At 45.5% G+C, this 18,912-nt stretch overlaps 1 protein-coding gene across 1 annotated transcript in view; it reads right to left on the reverse strand.

Annotated features, from left to right (window-relative positions):
* LOC135384774 (venom metalloproteinase BumaMPs1-like) overlaps positions 1–18,912 on the reverse strand; it is a 94,614-nt gene that overhangs the window by 36,947 nt on the left and 38,755 nt on the right. Inside the window, exons 8-9 of the mRNA XM_064613962.1 lie at positions 12,125–12,261; positions 5,727–5,779 (exon numbers count right to left, since the gene is read on the reverse strand). Coding sequence (XP_064470032.1) covers positions 5,727–5,779; positions 12,125–12,261 — 190 coding nt within the window. The remainder of the gene's footprint in view (positions 1–5,726; positions 5,780–12,124; positions 12,262–18,912) is intronic.

Raw genomic sequence — 18,912 nt, forward strand, 5'->3', positions numbered from 1 at the left:
TCTGCGCTTCCAGGATGTCGTTCCTGCGTACAATCTGTCCCCACGAGAGCTCCTCCTCCGTGACGGTATGGTTAACCGCGGCCAATAGCTCCTGCAGAATAACGACGTCCTCAAGGGGCAGCGGTGCTCGAGATAGCGCGTCTGCCGGCTTATTTAAGGTTCCATTCTGGTATTCCACCGAGAAGTCGTATCGCTGCAACGTTAATCTGCAAAGTGCGAGCCGTCCGGCTGGCTTTTTCAACCGCTTTAACCAGGATAGTGTCTGATGGTCAGTTCGAATAGTGAATTTCCCGCCATACAGATACATATCGAACTTATGTAGTGCGAACATGATTTCTAGGCACTCCTTCTCCGCCACGCTGTAATTGCGTTCGGGAGGCGTCAGCGTGCGGCTTGCAAATGCCACGGGCTGCAGTTCACCGCGATGCTCTTGTAACAAGACTGCACCAAGGCCGTAATCGCTCGCATCTGTTTGAAGTACAAATGGGCGATTCAGGTCAGGGAGATACAAGCGGGTAGTTTCCGCGATCGCTTTAGCCAGAGAGGTAAATGCCTGTTCCTGCGCTTGACCCCACGACCATCGTGCTCCCTTCCGCAAAAGCCAACCCAGGAAGCGTTGCAAGCTTTTAACATCCGTCAGGCGGGGGTACTCAAGGATAGCCTTTAGCTTGTCCTCGTTCGGCCTGACCGTGCAGGACTCCACCTTGAACCCGAGGAGATCGATGCTGTTGGTAACCAACTGCATCTTCCGGGAATGACAAAAGGGCAAGGGTGCAGGCCAGCTGGTACATCGTGAAAAATTGGAACTCGAGAAATGGACAGAGGAAGGACGACACGACACGTTCTCGACACGTGTCGTGTCGTCCCTCCTCTGTCGCTTTCTCGGGTTCCAATTTTTCACCATGCATCTTCCGGGGATTGACAGTCACTCCTGCAGCCTGCACGCGTCCTAACACCAGATTCAAATGAGAAAGGTGTTCCTGTAATGTACGTGAAAAAATTACTACGTCATCCATGTACGCCATAGCGAAATTGTATTTCGCATCGCCAAGCACCTCGTCCATCACTCGCTGAAAACTAGCGAGGGAATTAGACAGTCCAAAGGCCAGTCGGACAAATTCAAATAGTCCCCTGTGGCTGGCAACTGCTGTTTTCTCAACATCATACCCTGCTATCGGAATCATAGGAATCCTCTACTGCAGTCCAAAGTTGTAAACACGTGGACTGATCCCAACGAATACATGATCGAGTTTATCGAGGGAAAAGGGTACGAATCTCTTACCGTCACCTCGTTCAGTCGGCGGTAATCCACGCACAACCTTGCGGTTCCATCCTTTTCCGGCGCAAGAACCATTGGAAAAGACCACGGGCTGCGGGAATGTCTCACAGCAACTGTCTCGATCATTTCATCTAGCGCAGCATCGAGGAGCTTGCGCTTATGCACGCTTAAAGGCCAAAGATTACATTGCCAGGGCCTTGCGTCGCCGGTTTCTATCCGTTGCTCCAATGCATGGGTTAGACTTGGTCTCTCTGTGAACACACAGGAGAATGGCCGCAATGCTTTAGCGAGCATGCGTCGCTGGTCCGTGCTCCCTGGAAATGGTTTCAGGGCGTCCTCCAAGACAGCGGGTACAACCGTCGCCTGTTGGGTGTTCTGCCCCGGAAAATAGCTCAACGGGCGTAGATTGTCCAGTTCCGGAATCTTGGGTCTCCTCGCCGGTCCAGTTCTGCTCCTTTTCTGGCCTCTTCCACTCCATGAACGGGTGGAATGTAGTACCGCTTGCATGCTGGTAGCCTCCGCGACGTAAGTCCAGGACGAGTCCCATCCGGATAATGAAGTCGCGTCCCAGGATCATCAGTCCCGCCAATCGGGGCAGGTAGATGAAGCGTTTCCCTTGCCTTCCTTTGCCTCCTTTGCATGAAGCGTTGTCTCACACTTTGTCCGTCGACGGTCAAAGTGAGACGTATTGCTCCTCTGGCTGGTACCACTACATCTGATGCGAGCCTTAGGCAGGTCCTGGATGTTCGCACGGAAATGTTCCGCTCCCGGCACCAATAGTGGATGGTGTCACCTATCAGGGACCTACAGCCGCTCCAGTGTCCACCAAAGCTGCAACGTCCTTACTCAGAACGCGCTACACGATATACGATTCAATGTTGCATATGTCATCCTGCGCTCGACACACGAGCGGGACCGATGCCAGTACGTTATCAGACAAGATAGCATGGTTAGAATTCGCTTGCCTGTTATCGATGTTTTCCGCGGCCGACGACACACCTGTGTCATTCCGAATTACCGCCGCCGGCGTCACGGGTTTCCCTGCGGGGGTTGTCTGGGGGTGGTAGTGGTCTGTTCCGGGTAGTTACGACGAAAATGACCGCGTTCGCCGCAACCGTAACAACGGGGTTGTGTTCCAGCGTTATTACCTGCCCCAGAGTCGTGCCTCTCCTGCCTCGGTGCATGACATGCATGACTTCGCGCTCGCGCTGCTCTGCTCGTGCCGACCTCGCTCGGTTCCTTTGCTCATATGCAAAGGGAACCAATGAACGATATACCGCTCCGGCGGACGAACCGCCGTGTGTTCCCACAGTGCCGCGGTAGTTTAGCTCCGCGTCTACCGAGTGTCTCGGCCCGTTTCATGCGCAACTAGGCTCCAGTGTTTGTTCCGGCCTAGGCGGTGGGAGGTACTGCAATTCCGCCAACAAATCTGCTCGGATGACACGGGCTTCTTTGGCAAGGTCATCGAGCGAAGAAACGCTTCGCCCCCGCAAATAAGGCTTAAAACGAGTGTGACACTGGCGAATAGCGCGGGCCACTTTCTCGCTTCCTGTAGCAAGCGTTTCGGCTCTGCGATACAGCTCTTGGATTGCCCAGGTATATTCCAACAGGCTCTCCTCTGCGTGGTGCGTTTGAAGATTGGTTCACACTAGTGCGTTCTGCTGCATGCGGGCGCCTGTGTGCGTATGCGTGCGCTGTAAGGCATCCGTTCCACTGTTCACATACCTGCGTCCGAATGCGTGCGTCACCAAACCGTAAGCCAATGTGCGCCGAGCGGGATTTCCACTCCGGTGGTCGCCATGTTGAAAACAGTCTCGCAGAGACAAGCCTACTGCATACGCTCGGAAGGCGGCCTCGCGATTCGTTCTCCGCTTGCGGGCTGCTGCGTGGGTCGGAAAATGTTGAGCTCGGGTGAACTCCTTGCGTTCTGCTGCGGGAGGTCGCGCACGTATCTATTGCCACAGTAACCAGCGCCCGCATGCATCCGCACGCGGCGGAACGCACTGGTGTGAACCATGCTTGAGTCATGAGTTCCTCACGCGTACGCATAATCCGGCCACAAAAATTCCTCCCGAAACAGCCGCTGAAATTCAGTCATAGACGGAAATGCGGGTTGAGACCGGTGCCACACAGCAGCTGAGCTTACCAATGCAGCGGGTAATATCCGGCGCAGGACGGCTTCGTCGGTTGCTCAAACGGCTGTCGGGTAAGCCTCCAGGTCCACAAGGAAATCTTCGACAGTCTTGGCGTCGCTATAGCCCGAAAATGTCGGTACGGTCAGTTTCAGGCGTAGCGGCGGATCCGAGGACGGCTGGGCGGCGGACGTGCTATACTGCCAAGCTGCTGCGACAATAAAGCGCAGAGAGCTGTCATCTGCCGAAGCAGGTCCTCCGCTACTGGCGGGTAGTCCTCGTAGACGGGCTCGAGAGGCTTCTAGGGCGGCATGGCCAGCAAATGCACACTCCCGAACTACAAATAAAACAACAAAAGCGACACCGAGCGGAGGGCACGGGCGACAAATGCTACTAACTACACTGCAACTACACTAGCTGTCAGTCCCGGGCGTGCGGCAAGACGGGTCGGCCCCAAGGTTGGGCGCCAATTTGTAGGATTCTGCCCCCTTCAATCTCACGCGGGGTTGAGTCCCACCTGTCTTTTGCCCAACCGCTGCACCGAGAGGCACAGACACAAGTGAACAAACACACATTACTCAGTGACAAGGGCACCCCTTGCATCTCATGTGTCGCGGATCCTCCGTTCCGCTCAAAATTTCGCTCCCTACCTCGACAGCTGTCGGCAGAAACATTGCCTTCTCCTCCCATCGCCGCGACGCTTTTATCTCCTTCGATAACCAGCGACTGCATCAGTGCAGCGCCCCACACACTGTAAACGACATGATCACGGCAAATGTCGTTGTGCACCACGGCATCGTTAACGGTTCCATGGGGACCTTCAAATTCGTCGATAACGATGGAGTAGTTCGCGTCGTCCGCCTATGACTCCGGTTTGCTGGTGAAGTAAAGGGTCGCACAGCTCAAATCAAGGCCGCCTCGGCCCGTGCCATCAACTGTTGTCTCGGCCGTGATAGGGTTACCATGAACCTGAGAACGGTCACTGCCATGATGTCCTCAAAAATAAAAAAAGGTGTCGCCTGCAAACTTTCTCACTTCCCTCTCGTCTACACGAACGCCATGACCATTCATAAATTGCAAGGTACGACATACAACAAGGTTTTGTACTCCTAGAGCAAGTGAAAACCGCCACACCTCGTCAATGTTGTTGAGTAACAGCCTTTGAGGGCCTGTACATCACTAATGTCGGCGGAGACTTGATGTTCTATCACTTCAAGCGCACCGCTAACCACTCATCTGCATGACCAGTTTCGAATACTCGATTGCGATACGCGCCAAAGGAGCAGAGCGGCTGGTGTCGCACTTTACGCCAAGCAAGGGAAAAGTGAGTGGGAGACATGTGCGCAATGGAGAGCACTATCAATGGTCGTAAGAATCATCATCGTTGATACCTAACTCTCGCCAAGGTTTCACAAGACGACATTAAACTCTCCATCACTTGGAATATCCTGCCGCCACCTCCTAAAACGCAATTAAAGCTTCACGAGGTAAACACTGTACCGACTTACCACTAATTGTGCGTGGGGACTTTAACATGAACGTCAGGGACAATAACAATGGGCTGGCTATCAACTATATGAAGGGGATGCCCAATTTGGATATCGTGAGTGATGTGAATGTGCCGATCACACGCAAAAGCAGAACGATATACTGTATGTTCGCGAGCAGTGAATGTTAGCGTGCGCAACATGGACTACATATGCTAATACAGTATCCCCAATCTCTTGTGTGAATCTCTAGAATTGCAGATCATCCAGACGAAGAGGAACCGTCCGAGTGATCGTGCACGGTTGCATGTTCAGGTTGATGGCCTTTAGAATGAATGCTGAGTTGTAGCAGAACGGAAGCTCTCAATGATAACCGCTTGGGAAAGTACAAGTCACCCAGCTTGCATCAAGTTGCTGATATTTGATTTGACAACGCCCTTATTATCCTGTCGTCTTCATTGAGTGCTGCCTACCTGCTAAAATTCCCAAAGTATTCCTCTTTCGCATCCAAAATGGAATCGTCGTCCTTCATCTACTGCAGTGCTACACGCTGCGCGACTGCAGTCACGCTATAGCATTTCAAACGTGTTTGACAGTGCGCCAAAGAGCACAGCCAATTTTTATGTATGGTCGGGCTACAGGATCCCTTAGAGGATTTGTCATCGTTATTGGCATATGCTTTGAACAATAAACGTATCAACAAATAAACATGATGATTGTGACTCAGTCTGTCTGATTGTGTGTGAGTCCGTCATCCTTTTTCCTTTTCGTTCTTGTACTTGGTAAGGAACACTTCTACCTTCATTTGCATACATCCCAGGCACTTACCAGCTGCGCCCGTTAACCATGCGTTCTCCCCAGTAGAAACTACCATGTCGAGGCTGTGAAAGAAAGAAAATATATGTCTGTAGTCTTTCGCAAATTGCGTAACGCGTACGAAATAGCAATCCAGCAGACGAGAAACTGTGCCGCGACAGGGGTTCTCCTACACCCTCAAGGGAGTGTACACTCTCTCTCAATTTTTTTAGATTGACCAGTACTAAAGTCTTAGATATTGGAAAGTGGTGACACCTTGAGATCTTTGCCGAAAGAGCGTGAACTCTTCTCTCCGCTTGTCGATCGCTGCATTCACCCGCATCTTCTGAACGATTATTGGCTCTAGGCAGTCGTCCGGGTTACGCGCGCGAAGCGTTATGCTCTGTTTTTGTATTTCGTTCACGTCCTTTTTCCCACCCTTTCATACTTGGAGAGCTCGCGCTATGCAGTGTCATTTGTGTATTTCAGTGCCGGAAAGCGGATTCCCGCATGGTCGTGATTCCGCAAGGAAAATGTGACACTGTCAGAAGGGTAAAATGGCTCCATAGCATCAGTCACAGTGACTTCATTCCCGCAAGGAGCACTGTTCTCTGAAGGGTACTTTGCTTCCCCTACACTCGTGCGATTTCTGCTTTACGCCTGTGTCATCTGTGCCAAGGGTTAGATTGTTCGTTATTTATTGCCACATTGTATGTTGAAATTTCCTTTTGATGAAAGAGTTCGAGATGTGCTGTGCGAACACTGTTGCGCTAAATTAGTTGGCACTGATGCATCCTGCAGGTTAATCGAGCCGAAAAGATTCTCTCTCGAGTAACTGACTAGCAGTTTCCCAGGTGTGGTTGAGGCAGTAAAAATCACATGAAACCAACAAAGAAGCAGTACTCACAAAGTGTATTAATCAATCCAAACGAAAAGGATCAGCACGTGTGGCGTAGCGCTTAGTCCAACTAGAGATTGGAACTCAATGTTGCGTGTCGTGTAGTTTAATATGTGTTCCCCGACACAGTTTTTTTTTATTAATTTTAGTGTAGAGGCTAAGATGATCGCCTTCCAAACCGATACTGTAAAGTGAGATGGGTCCGAATCACCGTACCGACTGTGCTGTTTGAGGTTTTCCCTGGATTTTCTGACAGACATTCAAGACGAATGTCCTCACGGTTCCCCCTGAGGTCGACAGTGAACGGATAATAACGTCCATGTCTCAAAATCCTTTGTGCTGTCCTCTCTCCATCTGTCCAGGTCTTAACGCCACTCATAGCCACAGTTTGTTACCCTACCAACCGGCCTCATGACCGACATGTTCATTCCCAACTCGCCGAATTCAGGTTGTTACAATGGCTTAGTAGCTGAGATTTTGGCATCACATATTGAGACTGGCAAGTGACTCGGTTGCGCTGACTCCTTGTTTTCTCTGGGTCCTGCCAGATATCAGCAAAGGTCCCGATTAATTTAGCTCAGTGCCTACAGTCCTCCCAGGCCAACATGCCTTCCGCCGCACTGGCAGGCTGAAAGCTCGTTGATAACACACCTCCAGTCAACAAACTCACCTATTTCCTTGTTCGTGGGACGTTGTGTTCTTCCTACATTCGTCTCTCGCGAAGCGCTCTCATTTCAACGACAAGCAATACACAAGCAATACATTATCCCTATAGCCACACCAACGATGCGATAAGACCTCTCACGGTGGTGACTGCGGTGGAGGTAGACGATGGTGGTAGACGAGTGCTTACAGTGCCACGATAATGATCAATTCTAATCGATGTGCTGAGCACTGCTACAATATTGCAAAACCATGACCGGGGAACAGAAAGAGACATTCGCACACAACTGCTTAGTTCCCATCGACGGGAAGACGAACTAGCGAAAAGCTTCTTCAGAACAAATTAGCCAAACAAAAAGCTTTGTTCAAGGGTAGTGACGCTTCTGAGTGTGTAGACCCCATGGGAGCCGTAATAAAATACCCGGTTTAAGGAATAGCATATAAAAATTAGTTGACTCAACTGTCTAAAAATAACACATACATTGCAATGTTTTTCTTACTAAAAATTACAAAACAGTACATACAGGGTGTCCCAGAAAACGTGTCATTGAATTATAATAAAAAAACTACACGACCTAGACTCATGCGGTCAATGGCATTTGTTCTTACTGGGTTTTTGCCACCTCCTCGTGTGAATGTCGTGTAACGTAAGTTTAATTATGTAAATTTTTGCGAGGTAAAGTCGGAAATTTGCCTAGTAAAGGTCACTTTTTACCCCACCAATGTGAAGAGCGTGTCTAATTTAGTCAAATTAATGACAATTGACAGGGATATTCAGAAGCTATCCCATCGGAAAAAATAGCCGAACATCATGCTGTACGGAGGTCGCACAGAATAGCGCACGATGAATTTTTCAGCGCAATCTTTGTCAGTCCGACGAATGGAGGTTGGAAACCCAGCCCTCCCCGACGTCGCGGAGGGAGATAAAACAGGCACGGCTTATCACGTTCGACTTTCGCTGGGATAATGCTTTCCCTCTCCCACTTTAGGAACTGTTACTTTTTCTACTATCACTCTGTGGGCTGGCTTCGGAACCTCGTTTCGTCGCACTCAGAGCGATTGCGCTCAAAAAGTCATCGCGCGCTATGGTCCGGTGCTCCGAAAAGCATGATATTCGGCTATTTTTTCCGATGGAATAACTCGTGAATATCACTGTGAATTATCATGAATTTGAGTGAATTCGGCACGCTCTTTATATTGGTGGGGTAAAAAAGTGACCTTTACTTGGCAAATTTCCGAGTTCAGTTCGCAAACATTTACATAATTAAACTTGGAGTACAGGACATTCCCATTAGGAGGTGGCAAAAACCTAATAAGAACAAATGCTGTTGACCGCATGATTCTAGGTGGCATAGTTTTTTTTATTATAATTCAATGACACGTTTTCTGGGATACCCTGTATATTGTTAATGAAACGATCATGAGAAAACATGCGAGACGGTGGCAAGAATTCAAGAATGTCAAGAATCGCGTTCATGTTTAGAAAAATCTTCCTGGTCTGAGCATATACGTTTTAAGCGCAAAAACTCTCCTTTAGGTATGTTACTTTTCTGTTTTTCGGGGTGGTAACTGTCAAAATGGAGATACTGGCGTCGATCTGTGCGTTTTTTAAAAAGCTCGATAACAAGTGAGCCCGATCTAAGAGGGACGGCTCGTCTAAGAAGTTAACACATTGGTGTGAGAAGTGACATCAAAATTTAATGGAATGATGCAGCGAGTTAAAATGCTCAAAGAATCGTTTTAAAGACGCTTCATCATCAGGCCAGATGATGAATACGTCATCGATGTATCTATAATATCCTAGGGGACGTATATCAAATGATGATAGTGTTCTATATTCAAATTGGTCCATAAAAATTTTAGCATAGTTTGGGGAAACTCGCGAACCCATCGCTGCTCCGTGCATCTGTACATAATGGGTGTCCGAAAAGGTAAAGTTGTTGTATTTCAGAACCAACTCTAAGAGAGGAATTATAGCGTTGTGTGTATAATATTGGGAGGATGTAAAGAAAGAAACGCTACAAAGCTTTTATGACCTTCATCATGAGGGATAGTGTACAGGGATACTGCACCTATGGTCGCTACACACTAAAATTTTTTACACCTGTGTTAGTGTAAGAGGGGTGTATTCTGCAATACACGCCCAGATCACACTCATATTACATCACTGCGAGGCTGATCCTCTGATATGTGGGTGTGAATTGGGGTGCACATCTACATTGGTGTGTTAAGGGTGTAATAGGGATGTGATAAGGATGTAATGGTTTAAGGGTGTTTACCTTGTTCTAAAATGTTACACCCTTTTTGGTGTAAATTGGATGAGTCATATCGCACACCCTTTTGAGTGTAACAGCTACACCCCACAATATGGTTGTAATGAAATGCTGAAATGTTGTATGAAATGTAATGAAATGTTGAGGTAATGTGGGTGTACCATAACTCACACCCTTTTAAGTGTGAAAGTTTGAGGGTGTTGTGAAGTACACCTTGACAGGTGGTGTATTTCATTACACCTACAAACTTTTACACTCAAATGAGTGTGAGTTCTAGTACACCCACCTCAACCTCAAAAGGGTGTAAAAAGTTTGATGTGTAGTTTAGCCATTACACTCCATGGTTAAAGTGTATTTCATCACACCCACTATGTTGGGTGTAGCTGTTACACTCAAAAGGGTGTGCGATATGACGCACCCAATTGACACGAAGAAGAGTGTAAAAGATTTAGTGTGTAGAATGACATTACTAAGATTGAGCTGGAGAAAATTGAGTGAATCGATCTTTCGAGAAAATCTTTTGTGTCCTTAAGATATAATGGCAGAAGAGGAGGGTTGTGGTTGATGATCTTATCTAAAACTAAAGAATACCCCGACAGAGAAGATTTCTGTAGTTTTAGATGCTTCAACCACATCCCTCCTCTTCTGCCATAATATGTTGAGGACACAAAAGATTTTCTTGGCAAGATCGATTCACTCAACAATCTCCAGCTCAGTCTTGATAATGTAGTTCTAGCGACCATAAATGCAGTATCCCTGTGCACCAATATCCCTCATGATGAAGGTCTTAAAAGCTTTTCAGCGTTTCTTTCTTTACATCCTCCCAATATTCTACACAGCACCGCTATAATTGCACTGTTAGAGTTGGTTGTGAAATACAAAAACTTTACCTTTTCAGACACATATTATGTAAAGATCCACGGAGCAGCGATGGGTTCGCGAGTTTCTCCAAATTATGCTAACCTTTTCATGGGCCAATTTGAACATAAAACACTAGAATCATTTGATATACGCCCCTAGGATACTCTAGGTACATCGATGACATATTCATCATCTGGCCTGATGATGAAACGTCTTTAAAGCAATTCTTTGAGCATTTTAACTCGCTCCATCATTCCATTAAATTTTCATGTCACTTCTCACACCAATCTGTTAACTTCTTAGACGTAGCCGTCTCTCTTAGGTCGGGCCCACTTGTTACCGAGCTTTTCAAAAAATCCACAGATCGACGCCAGTATCTTCATTTTGACAGTTACCACCCCCAGAAACAGAAAGGTAACATACCTTATGTACAGTTTTTGCGCTTAAAACGTATATGCTCAGACCAGGAAGATTTTACTAAGCATGTACGCGACATGACTAAAGACTTCCTAAACCGTAGTTATCCTTCCCCTCTACTCAGTGATGCCCTCCACAAATCAAACTTACAGGAAAGATATGTCATACTAGCACCAAAAACTAAAACAGAAAGTCCAAACTTAGTTTTTACCACCCAGTTTCATAAATCTCTCCATAACTGTAAAACAATCATAAACCGCCATTTAAATATCCTTCACGCTGACAGGAAATTGAAGGAAGTTTTCCCGCAGGCACCCACGGTCGCTTCCGAGCGACAGACTAACTTACGTTACCTACAATATTCGTCAAAGATTCACCATCAACCCCCAAGTTGTGCTCTATGTGGAAAAACACGATGCCAGACCTGTAAATTTATTGTTTCGTGTACACAGATTGATAGCTCCAAAAACAATTTCACTTTTTATACCATATATTTTGATCACATTTGATGTATATCAAAAGCCGTTGACCATGTTCCCTTGAGATTATAATTTTCTTTTTTTTTTTTTTACGTGTCAACTGGCGTTAAGACTCAGGTAGGCTGGAAAAAAGGTGTACACAATGGCTTTCGGATGAAGTGTAACTGAACATGAGAAGCGAGGTTACAAAGACATTTGTTGAACTCGGTCGCTAGGTCTACTCACTGCTTTATGAAGTTAGTTATATTATGTTCATCAAGAATACATGTAGTTCTCTTAGATTTTTTCTGTTGGCGGCAAGGTTTACGATATACCACATTTTTGTGCTGCTAGCGCCGATAACGTGGCTCTCAAAATATTATTTTCCATGGCATTCCTTAACACCGATATGTAGCATTTAAAACGTGACTTAAGTTCAGCATTAGATGTGTTTAGTCAGCCCTCACGCCTCTAGCTGCCACCGTGTGTGGATTACAGTAAAATCTTACTGAAGGATGACATCAGGGATATCTCATAATTACGTTCCATGACCCAATTTCATGATTGGTCCTTGTCACGCAATTTGATGAATGCAGAATAAGCTTTCATTGGTCATCTCCCGAACACGCACTACAACAGCGTTACAGGTGGCTGTGGTAAATATGCAACAAGAGACACCACGAAGGTACGCGTACTGTAGAGAGAGGAATTAGTGAGTAGCACGAAGCCCTAGCTGAACTAGTAACAGCTCACAATCAGAAGTCCCAAATGATGTTTACGTTCTCAATTCATTGCGGTATATAACTACAAGGTATTATTAAAGAGAAACTTTGCACTTAAAGCATGGACATTTCAACTTACCCCGTCATTAAAATAGCAATGTGTTGATCCTGTTGGTGCTCTTTGTAATGCGCCCTGAACTTTCCCAAGGTACTTGTGAAGTTCAAGTAAACTTTCTTATCCTTCAATACCTTGGTCAGAATATAGCCAGTGTCCACCTGCAAGAGAACGACAACAGACAAAAGGTGTTTAGTACTGGTAACCACGATAGAACGTTATGAAAGCGACTGAACACATGCGGAACGCAACACTTAACCGTCAATTTGTTGAGGAAGAAAACGATGGGTCGCCACTTCCTTTAGAACAAATGCAGCGACAGATAAGCTGCAGTTCCTGGACGAAACGCTGGAATGCTGCTCTGAGAATACTTGTAGGTTATTTGACTATGTATTAATATATTTAAATAGCAGCCTACAAGACCGAATTGTATCAGGAAGCCATACACACACGCGCACAAAAATTAAATGAATATTTGCATTGGATGAACAGAAACAATATTTGTTATTGTTCCATATCATTTTTTAATTATTTTTCCAAACAATCTTGTTGCAGAAATAGATTTCAAATAGCATTCACGGCTTTTCGCTGAAGCGTTGTGACATATCTTAAAATTGTTTCCACATTAGGATGACATCAGCAGCGTACCGTTGTGTCGTGCATTCATTTTTAGAGCTCGCGCACTCATGAAGCGGATTCTATTAATGTAGAATGCATTCAGTGTATAGGCAACTGAGGCAAACAAAGCGGATACGTGATGTGGTCGTTCGTTCTGTCTCTCTCCGCTCTTAACCTTTCACTTGCTTCGGTCTTTGAAGACCCTCTCACCGAGTGGACGTAACCATGTTGTAACATTGAATTGACTAATGAAGGTGGTGAAGCTTGCAACATGGTTCTTGTTACATCCGGTTGCGACGTTAATTCGAAACGCAAGCAAGGCGGAGGACGGTAGCGTCTCCCTGAATTTGTGGAGTTCAGGTCAAGGACAATTTGAACGAAGAAACGGCGAATAAGAGTTCCCGTCCATTCCCCTATCCGCGTCCCATCCGTTCTGTCCAAACTATACTCGTCCTGAGCTCCTTAATGCTTCAATTGTCGCAGTTGCATCATCTATCTTACATGCTATCTCCAAGCGGATCAGTCGCTTGCAGGGAGAGTTTTCGTAACTCTTCACTGTTATTCGAAAAGGTGTTCTCATGGAGTGAAAAAGGTAGAGTTCCCATTTCTACTCTTTTCACGTCAGATTCACACCTCACAAAAGGAGAAAAGTTGGACATCTACCCCTTCGTTTGAGAGGAAGGCGTATTAGAGGTGTACGAACCTCGCTGAGAAGCGGTAACGCGTGTATCTTACTCCTTCTTACACCTTCTCTCCTCGACCGCTCCGCCGACGTGCACCTTCATCCGCGCATGTAAGGCACATAGTTCCCAATACTTTTAAACGTTTAAACACCTTAAATCTCAAATATACATTTCCGTGATGATATAAAATAGGTGAACTCTGTCTCTCGTTAGTCGTCAGTCGTCACCAACGCAAGTAAATTCTTTGTGGACATGTTTGATACTCCCGCACTCTTGTACGCTTACGCGACCTTTCACGTCGGTCTGGAGTGTGGCGAACGCTGGTTTGTGTTCGGTCGTTCACAAACTTTTCACTGTAGCAGAGGCGTTAAAGATCGTATGTGTGAAGCTGAGTGTTATCAAGGATTTATACTCTTCGGAATGATTCTTCGGACTGAATACATTCGGGAGTATAAGTCCACCCTATCAAAAAATATTTTAGAATCCCATTAGATCATCGATTAAGGCTTAATGTGTTTCTGGTGGGCCACCTAAGACCCGAAAGGTGTTTTATGCAACCCATTAGGGCAAGGCAAGGGGTTTGTATGTGACCTCAAGTAGATCCAATTTCTCCCTACCCCGTGCATCTTGGAGGCTTATAGGGTATCATTGAAGTGCCATAGGTGAACCCCACAAGTCTGAACCCCATTGAAGAGTCACCTCAAAGAAGCCAATTGCATCACATTACGTTCTGTGAGGCACCTTCAACACTATATTTAGCAGACACCAGAAAAGTAGTAAGTGCTAGCAGAATTTTCACGGGGCGACTCGTTTAACTATCACTTTCTGACATTCGTGTCTCACTCTAATTGTTTTTTCAACTCTGGTGCTCTACCTCCAGAAAACACACAAGGAAAATTTCTCTTAAAAATGTGCTTTCCATCCAGTGCGTTAACTTTTCAGCTTAAAAGTGCTGTGGAACATTGGTAGCAAAGTAGCAGCCGACTGCCAATGTCATTGGAGGTAATTTTATACAGAACACATTTCACGTGTACAAGCACAGGTTGACTGCTCGAAAAGCGTGATGCGTACGTGTAAAAAAAATGACAGTTTGCACTGGCTATGGCCATTGACGGCCACACGGGACACACAAGACAAGTGTAATGAGTTTTCGCACACACGCATTTTGATATCCCTAATAAAAAAAATACAGCATGGACCAACTGTGGAACCAGCCTGGAAAAGCGATCCCAGGCTAGATCTGGGCTGGCCAAGGCTATTTCCATGCTGGGTCTACTGCAGTTTTAATTTCCATTCTGGAACCATCCAACTTGCATTCGAAAACCAGGATGGTACCTTGCTGGAGCAGAGCTGGAAATGGGATGCTCCAGCGAGTACGCTGGATTGGGCTAGATTCCTGGCTATGAAGTTAACCTGGTCTTATATAAAGCAAACAATGCCGAAATTAGTTGCACAAATGTGTGCATATATGGTTCAATATAAAATAAATATATCAAAATAAATTAAAATAAATTGAATAATAAATAAATATCCAAAAGTGTGCAAAGTTATGCGCACAACTCCACCTACCTCAGTAGGTTGCAAAAAAAAAAATGATTATGCGATATGATAGTTTCTGGCTTTACCCTGCGAGACGTGGGCTTTCCCTGTCTTCCAAACCGAAACTAGAGCTATAATGCTCTTGTCGTTATATGCGACCAAGCGCCATCGGCATCAACTCAGGATCTGTTTTGAACTTAGAAATTTCTGTTGGCGTGTCGGCGTCTGAGACGCATCTTGATAAATTAGTTGTTTCCTCCTGTCTTTCATCTCCTCCGACAGTATAAAAATGTGAATGTCTGCATTTGTGTAGTGAAGTGCTCCGTTATGCATTTTGTTCCTGAATACGTGCAAGAGCTTTATTACGACAAAGGGTAAGCGGCGTGGGTAGGACGGTTTTGAATATCCTCAAGTCTCAAATCTGAACCAAGAAATGTAGTAGTGACCCGATATGTATTTATAGTTATCTTAACTGCTTTTATGACGTGTCACCGTCACGCTTGTACTGCATGGACTTACTTTGTCGGACAAATGAGAAAGAGCGACTGATAAGTGACTTTTCTCATTTCGGTCATGCATCTATCACCAGACGTTGCATTAAATTGTGTGATATCACATTATTTTCTCACAGTGTTGCCACTGTTACCGCATGTAAACTAAATATATGTAGCATACATCTGTTATCATACCTGTTATGGGTATTAGTGTGCATTAGAAATTAATGGAGCAGAGGGGTACTTTCATTGTTTTAGCTATACCTTCTTTCTACATCTTCCTTCGTTGCTGTAAGACGAGTTTGCATAGACAGTGTCTTCGTTTGCAGTCAGACTGTCTCACGCTCATACAATAAATATTTCAATTTATTGCTCATTGTCACTTGTTAATTTGCTGGCATATTTCAACTTTCTGTGCTTCTTCGTGCAGCAATTTACGTTGAATCAGTTGCTTCAACGTGATCTGATGTAGCCTTCGGTCTTGGAACGTAGGTTCCGGCAGAAGGCAACATTGGCTCCACGCCAATATATATATATATATATATATATATATATATGGCGCCAAGTGGGAAAATGTGAGACCACATTAGGCCACATTGAGTACACCTAATTGCATTTTATGAGACCGGAACAAATGAGATCACACAGGTAAGGTACCAGGGCCCAATAAGACCCCTTGAATGGGGTCTAATAAGATTTCTATGAATTGGGCCCATTTCAATAATCACATACGAGTGGATCTTTTTGGACCACATACCTCTTTTTTTTTAATAGGGCACCCACGGCCGTGAGAGGTGTTCTTGAATACGGTAATGCTTAACAAAACCGTTTCATACTGATAACCTTTGTTCGATGGAGTCAATTCAGCGAATTATTTATCATTTTCAGGTTGCATACTAGCTTGACTGGTAATGAAGCGTGTCACTGTGATTGAAACACAGATGAGGTCATGTTGCTATACAGGTCCTTACATTGTGTTTGTGGTGAGTCGCTTACGACGTGCGTCTGTTTGTTTTGCAGTTTTATCGTGCAAATTGGCCGCTGGACGTTCAAACACTGGAAAAGACATACTTTCGACGAAATTGTGCACAGAGGCGTCATGGTGTTAATGCGTAAGAACTTGCTGTGTTTCTGTAGGTACTGCGACTTTCCCGATTTGCATTTCTTTTCCTTGTGTGTTGGGGTCGATACTTCAATACTAATGGCCAAGCCGGTTTGGATTCGATTGGACATATGGACGTTGACATATGGATATTGGAAATTGGACGTATGTACTATTTCACTCTTACCTGTTTACCTGTTTCGTGTCTCTATGGTTAATAAATGTGTGTAACACTTCACATTCGTTGTTCTCTGGTGTCAAACTTACGTGTTGCACTTCTCTCGTTCGGTATTCGTATTTCACTCCTCATTCGATATATCATGTGGGCTACAGAACTCCATCGAAGGAGTGTATCTACTTCAGCCCACAAGGAGTACATGCCTTCTCCTTCTAGAAGTGGTAAAAAAAAACTCATCTGGAGGGGTTCGCTATGGGACAAGCCGTTTACTCCTCTTATTGTGTAAATGTCTACCTTTTTGGATAGTAGTGTTTGATGCCTTGCCGACTCGTGGTGAAGATCGAGTCTACGATATATCCTTCTGGGTGAAGCATTGCGTCTTGTACCATACTGCAGTTGGCAAAACAAAACCGTCCCAGATGCGCTTTTCGATCAACTGGTGGGTGACATTTTCATGACCCCCTGCTACCTGACCCGCGCGTGCTTTGTCGTGCTTAAAGGAGTTCTGCACATAGAGAACGGAACTTTTCTAATGTTGGGTGCATAATGCTTGCATGAACTCAATTCTCGTAGTCCGCTAGTATTGGTTTCTGTGGTTGTTACAGAACACTGGTAATTAACTGCGTTTAACCGTACAGTTTCCGTTTCGCCATTTCAAAAGATGCGCCATTTTTGTGTGGAATACGACGTCACACCTCCATGCCAGCCGTCAGGCGTGCGCGCTTCCGATCTTGGGGTACACTCTAAGAAAAAAAGGTTCAAAAAAGGTAGAAGCGCAACAGTTTTCCCCGACCTATTTTCCCTCTACCGACTGCAGGTTGAAGTTGTGCTGTTTCTGCTCTTTTACTCAACTCTCTCCCCCTAACGGTAGAACCACTGTGGCAATCTTGTCACTATTAGGGTTCAAGTGACTCTTTTTTCTTTTTGTGTGTTTCGTAGCAGGGTCACTAATGGAAGTGTAAATGGAGTCACTCAAGCGACGAGAAGAGTTGAGGTTTACTAATCCTGCGCACAAAGGCGTTTGGTCCAGCTTCGAGGCAACTGTTCAAGAGATTAGCCAGAGCGACCAAACACAGAGTGTCTGCGCTTGCGCGGAATCGCTGATTGTGTAAAAGGGGTCAGTATAGAGACGCACGCTGAAAGTGTCCGTTTTCACGTGGACACTGCTGCACCGAAGGCCATGCATGCGGCCTAATGGCTATGCTGAGTCGGGTATTCGCATCTCCGTGGTGGAAGGTGTTATCGGTTCAGCTGCAATGGTATGAACATAAGCAAGGTAGAGTTAGGACAGAATCAGGTGAGTAATTGCAATATTCAATATTTTTCTTCCCGAGCGTCTTATATGCAGTGATCAGATGTGTTTTGCGCATTGCGTGTTCGGGTTGATCGGCATGTCGTCTGACACTTTTTCAGCATCCTATATGAGCAAATGCGTTTGTGTAATACACGCAGGTCACCATGACAACTTTAGCACGGCACCTTATCAGCGCCCGCCGGATGTGATTAAAGGATCCACATCGAAAACGAAGAAACGGAGCCATAACATACGGTGAGCCACTGTTTGATGGGAGAAGGCACTCATCACTCGAGTCATGGTTTTTTAGATGTGCTCTGTGTTATTTATTTATTTATTTTTCTTTGGCTTTTGTCCACTGCCGGGATAGCCTTCTTCTTTTTGCATGCTTATTTCTGAGGGAATCACATATGTAAACATATTTCTGAGGAGTGAAACATGTACCGTCGTTATTATTTATCGCTTATCTTAAATGCTCTATTAATTTCATTTACATTTCAGTTGAAATCATCCGTCCTGCGATGTGTTCCTCCGGGCAGATATTACACACCGAGCGAAGGCTCGTGTGTATTTAGCGCGACACAGTAGTGTGAAACGTCAAGCCCTCAGAAGTTATCCCGATGCCCTTGTTATGGTGCATGCATGTGGAATTTATGTGCAAGACAGTCCATGCAAATGCTGTGCAGTCTGATGATGCAACAATGGAGTCGTCTGTGTTGTGTCGTGTTTTCTTTCGTGCCTCCATGCTCAGGCTTCTACAAAATGGATGTACCTTTCGCATTGGTTAGCGCAAGTGTACGATTCCAATTGTGACGTGGTAATAACATGCTGTGACCAGTAACAGTTGTCTACGTATATATCCTATCTCATCCACACAAATACTATACGTCAAGTTCTTCTCAAA

This window comes from Ornithodoros turicata, chromosome 1 (assembly GCF_037126465.1).
Source record: "Ornithodoros turicata isolate Travis chromosome 1, ASM3712646v1, whole genome shotgun sequence".
NCBI classification, from domain to species: domain Eukaryota; kingdom Metazoa; phylum Arthropoda; class Arachnida; order Ixodida; family Argasidae; genus Ornithodoros; species Ornithodoros turicata.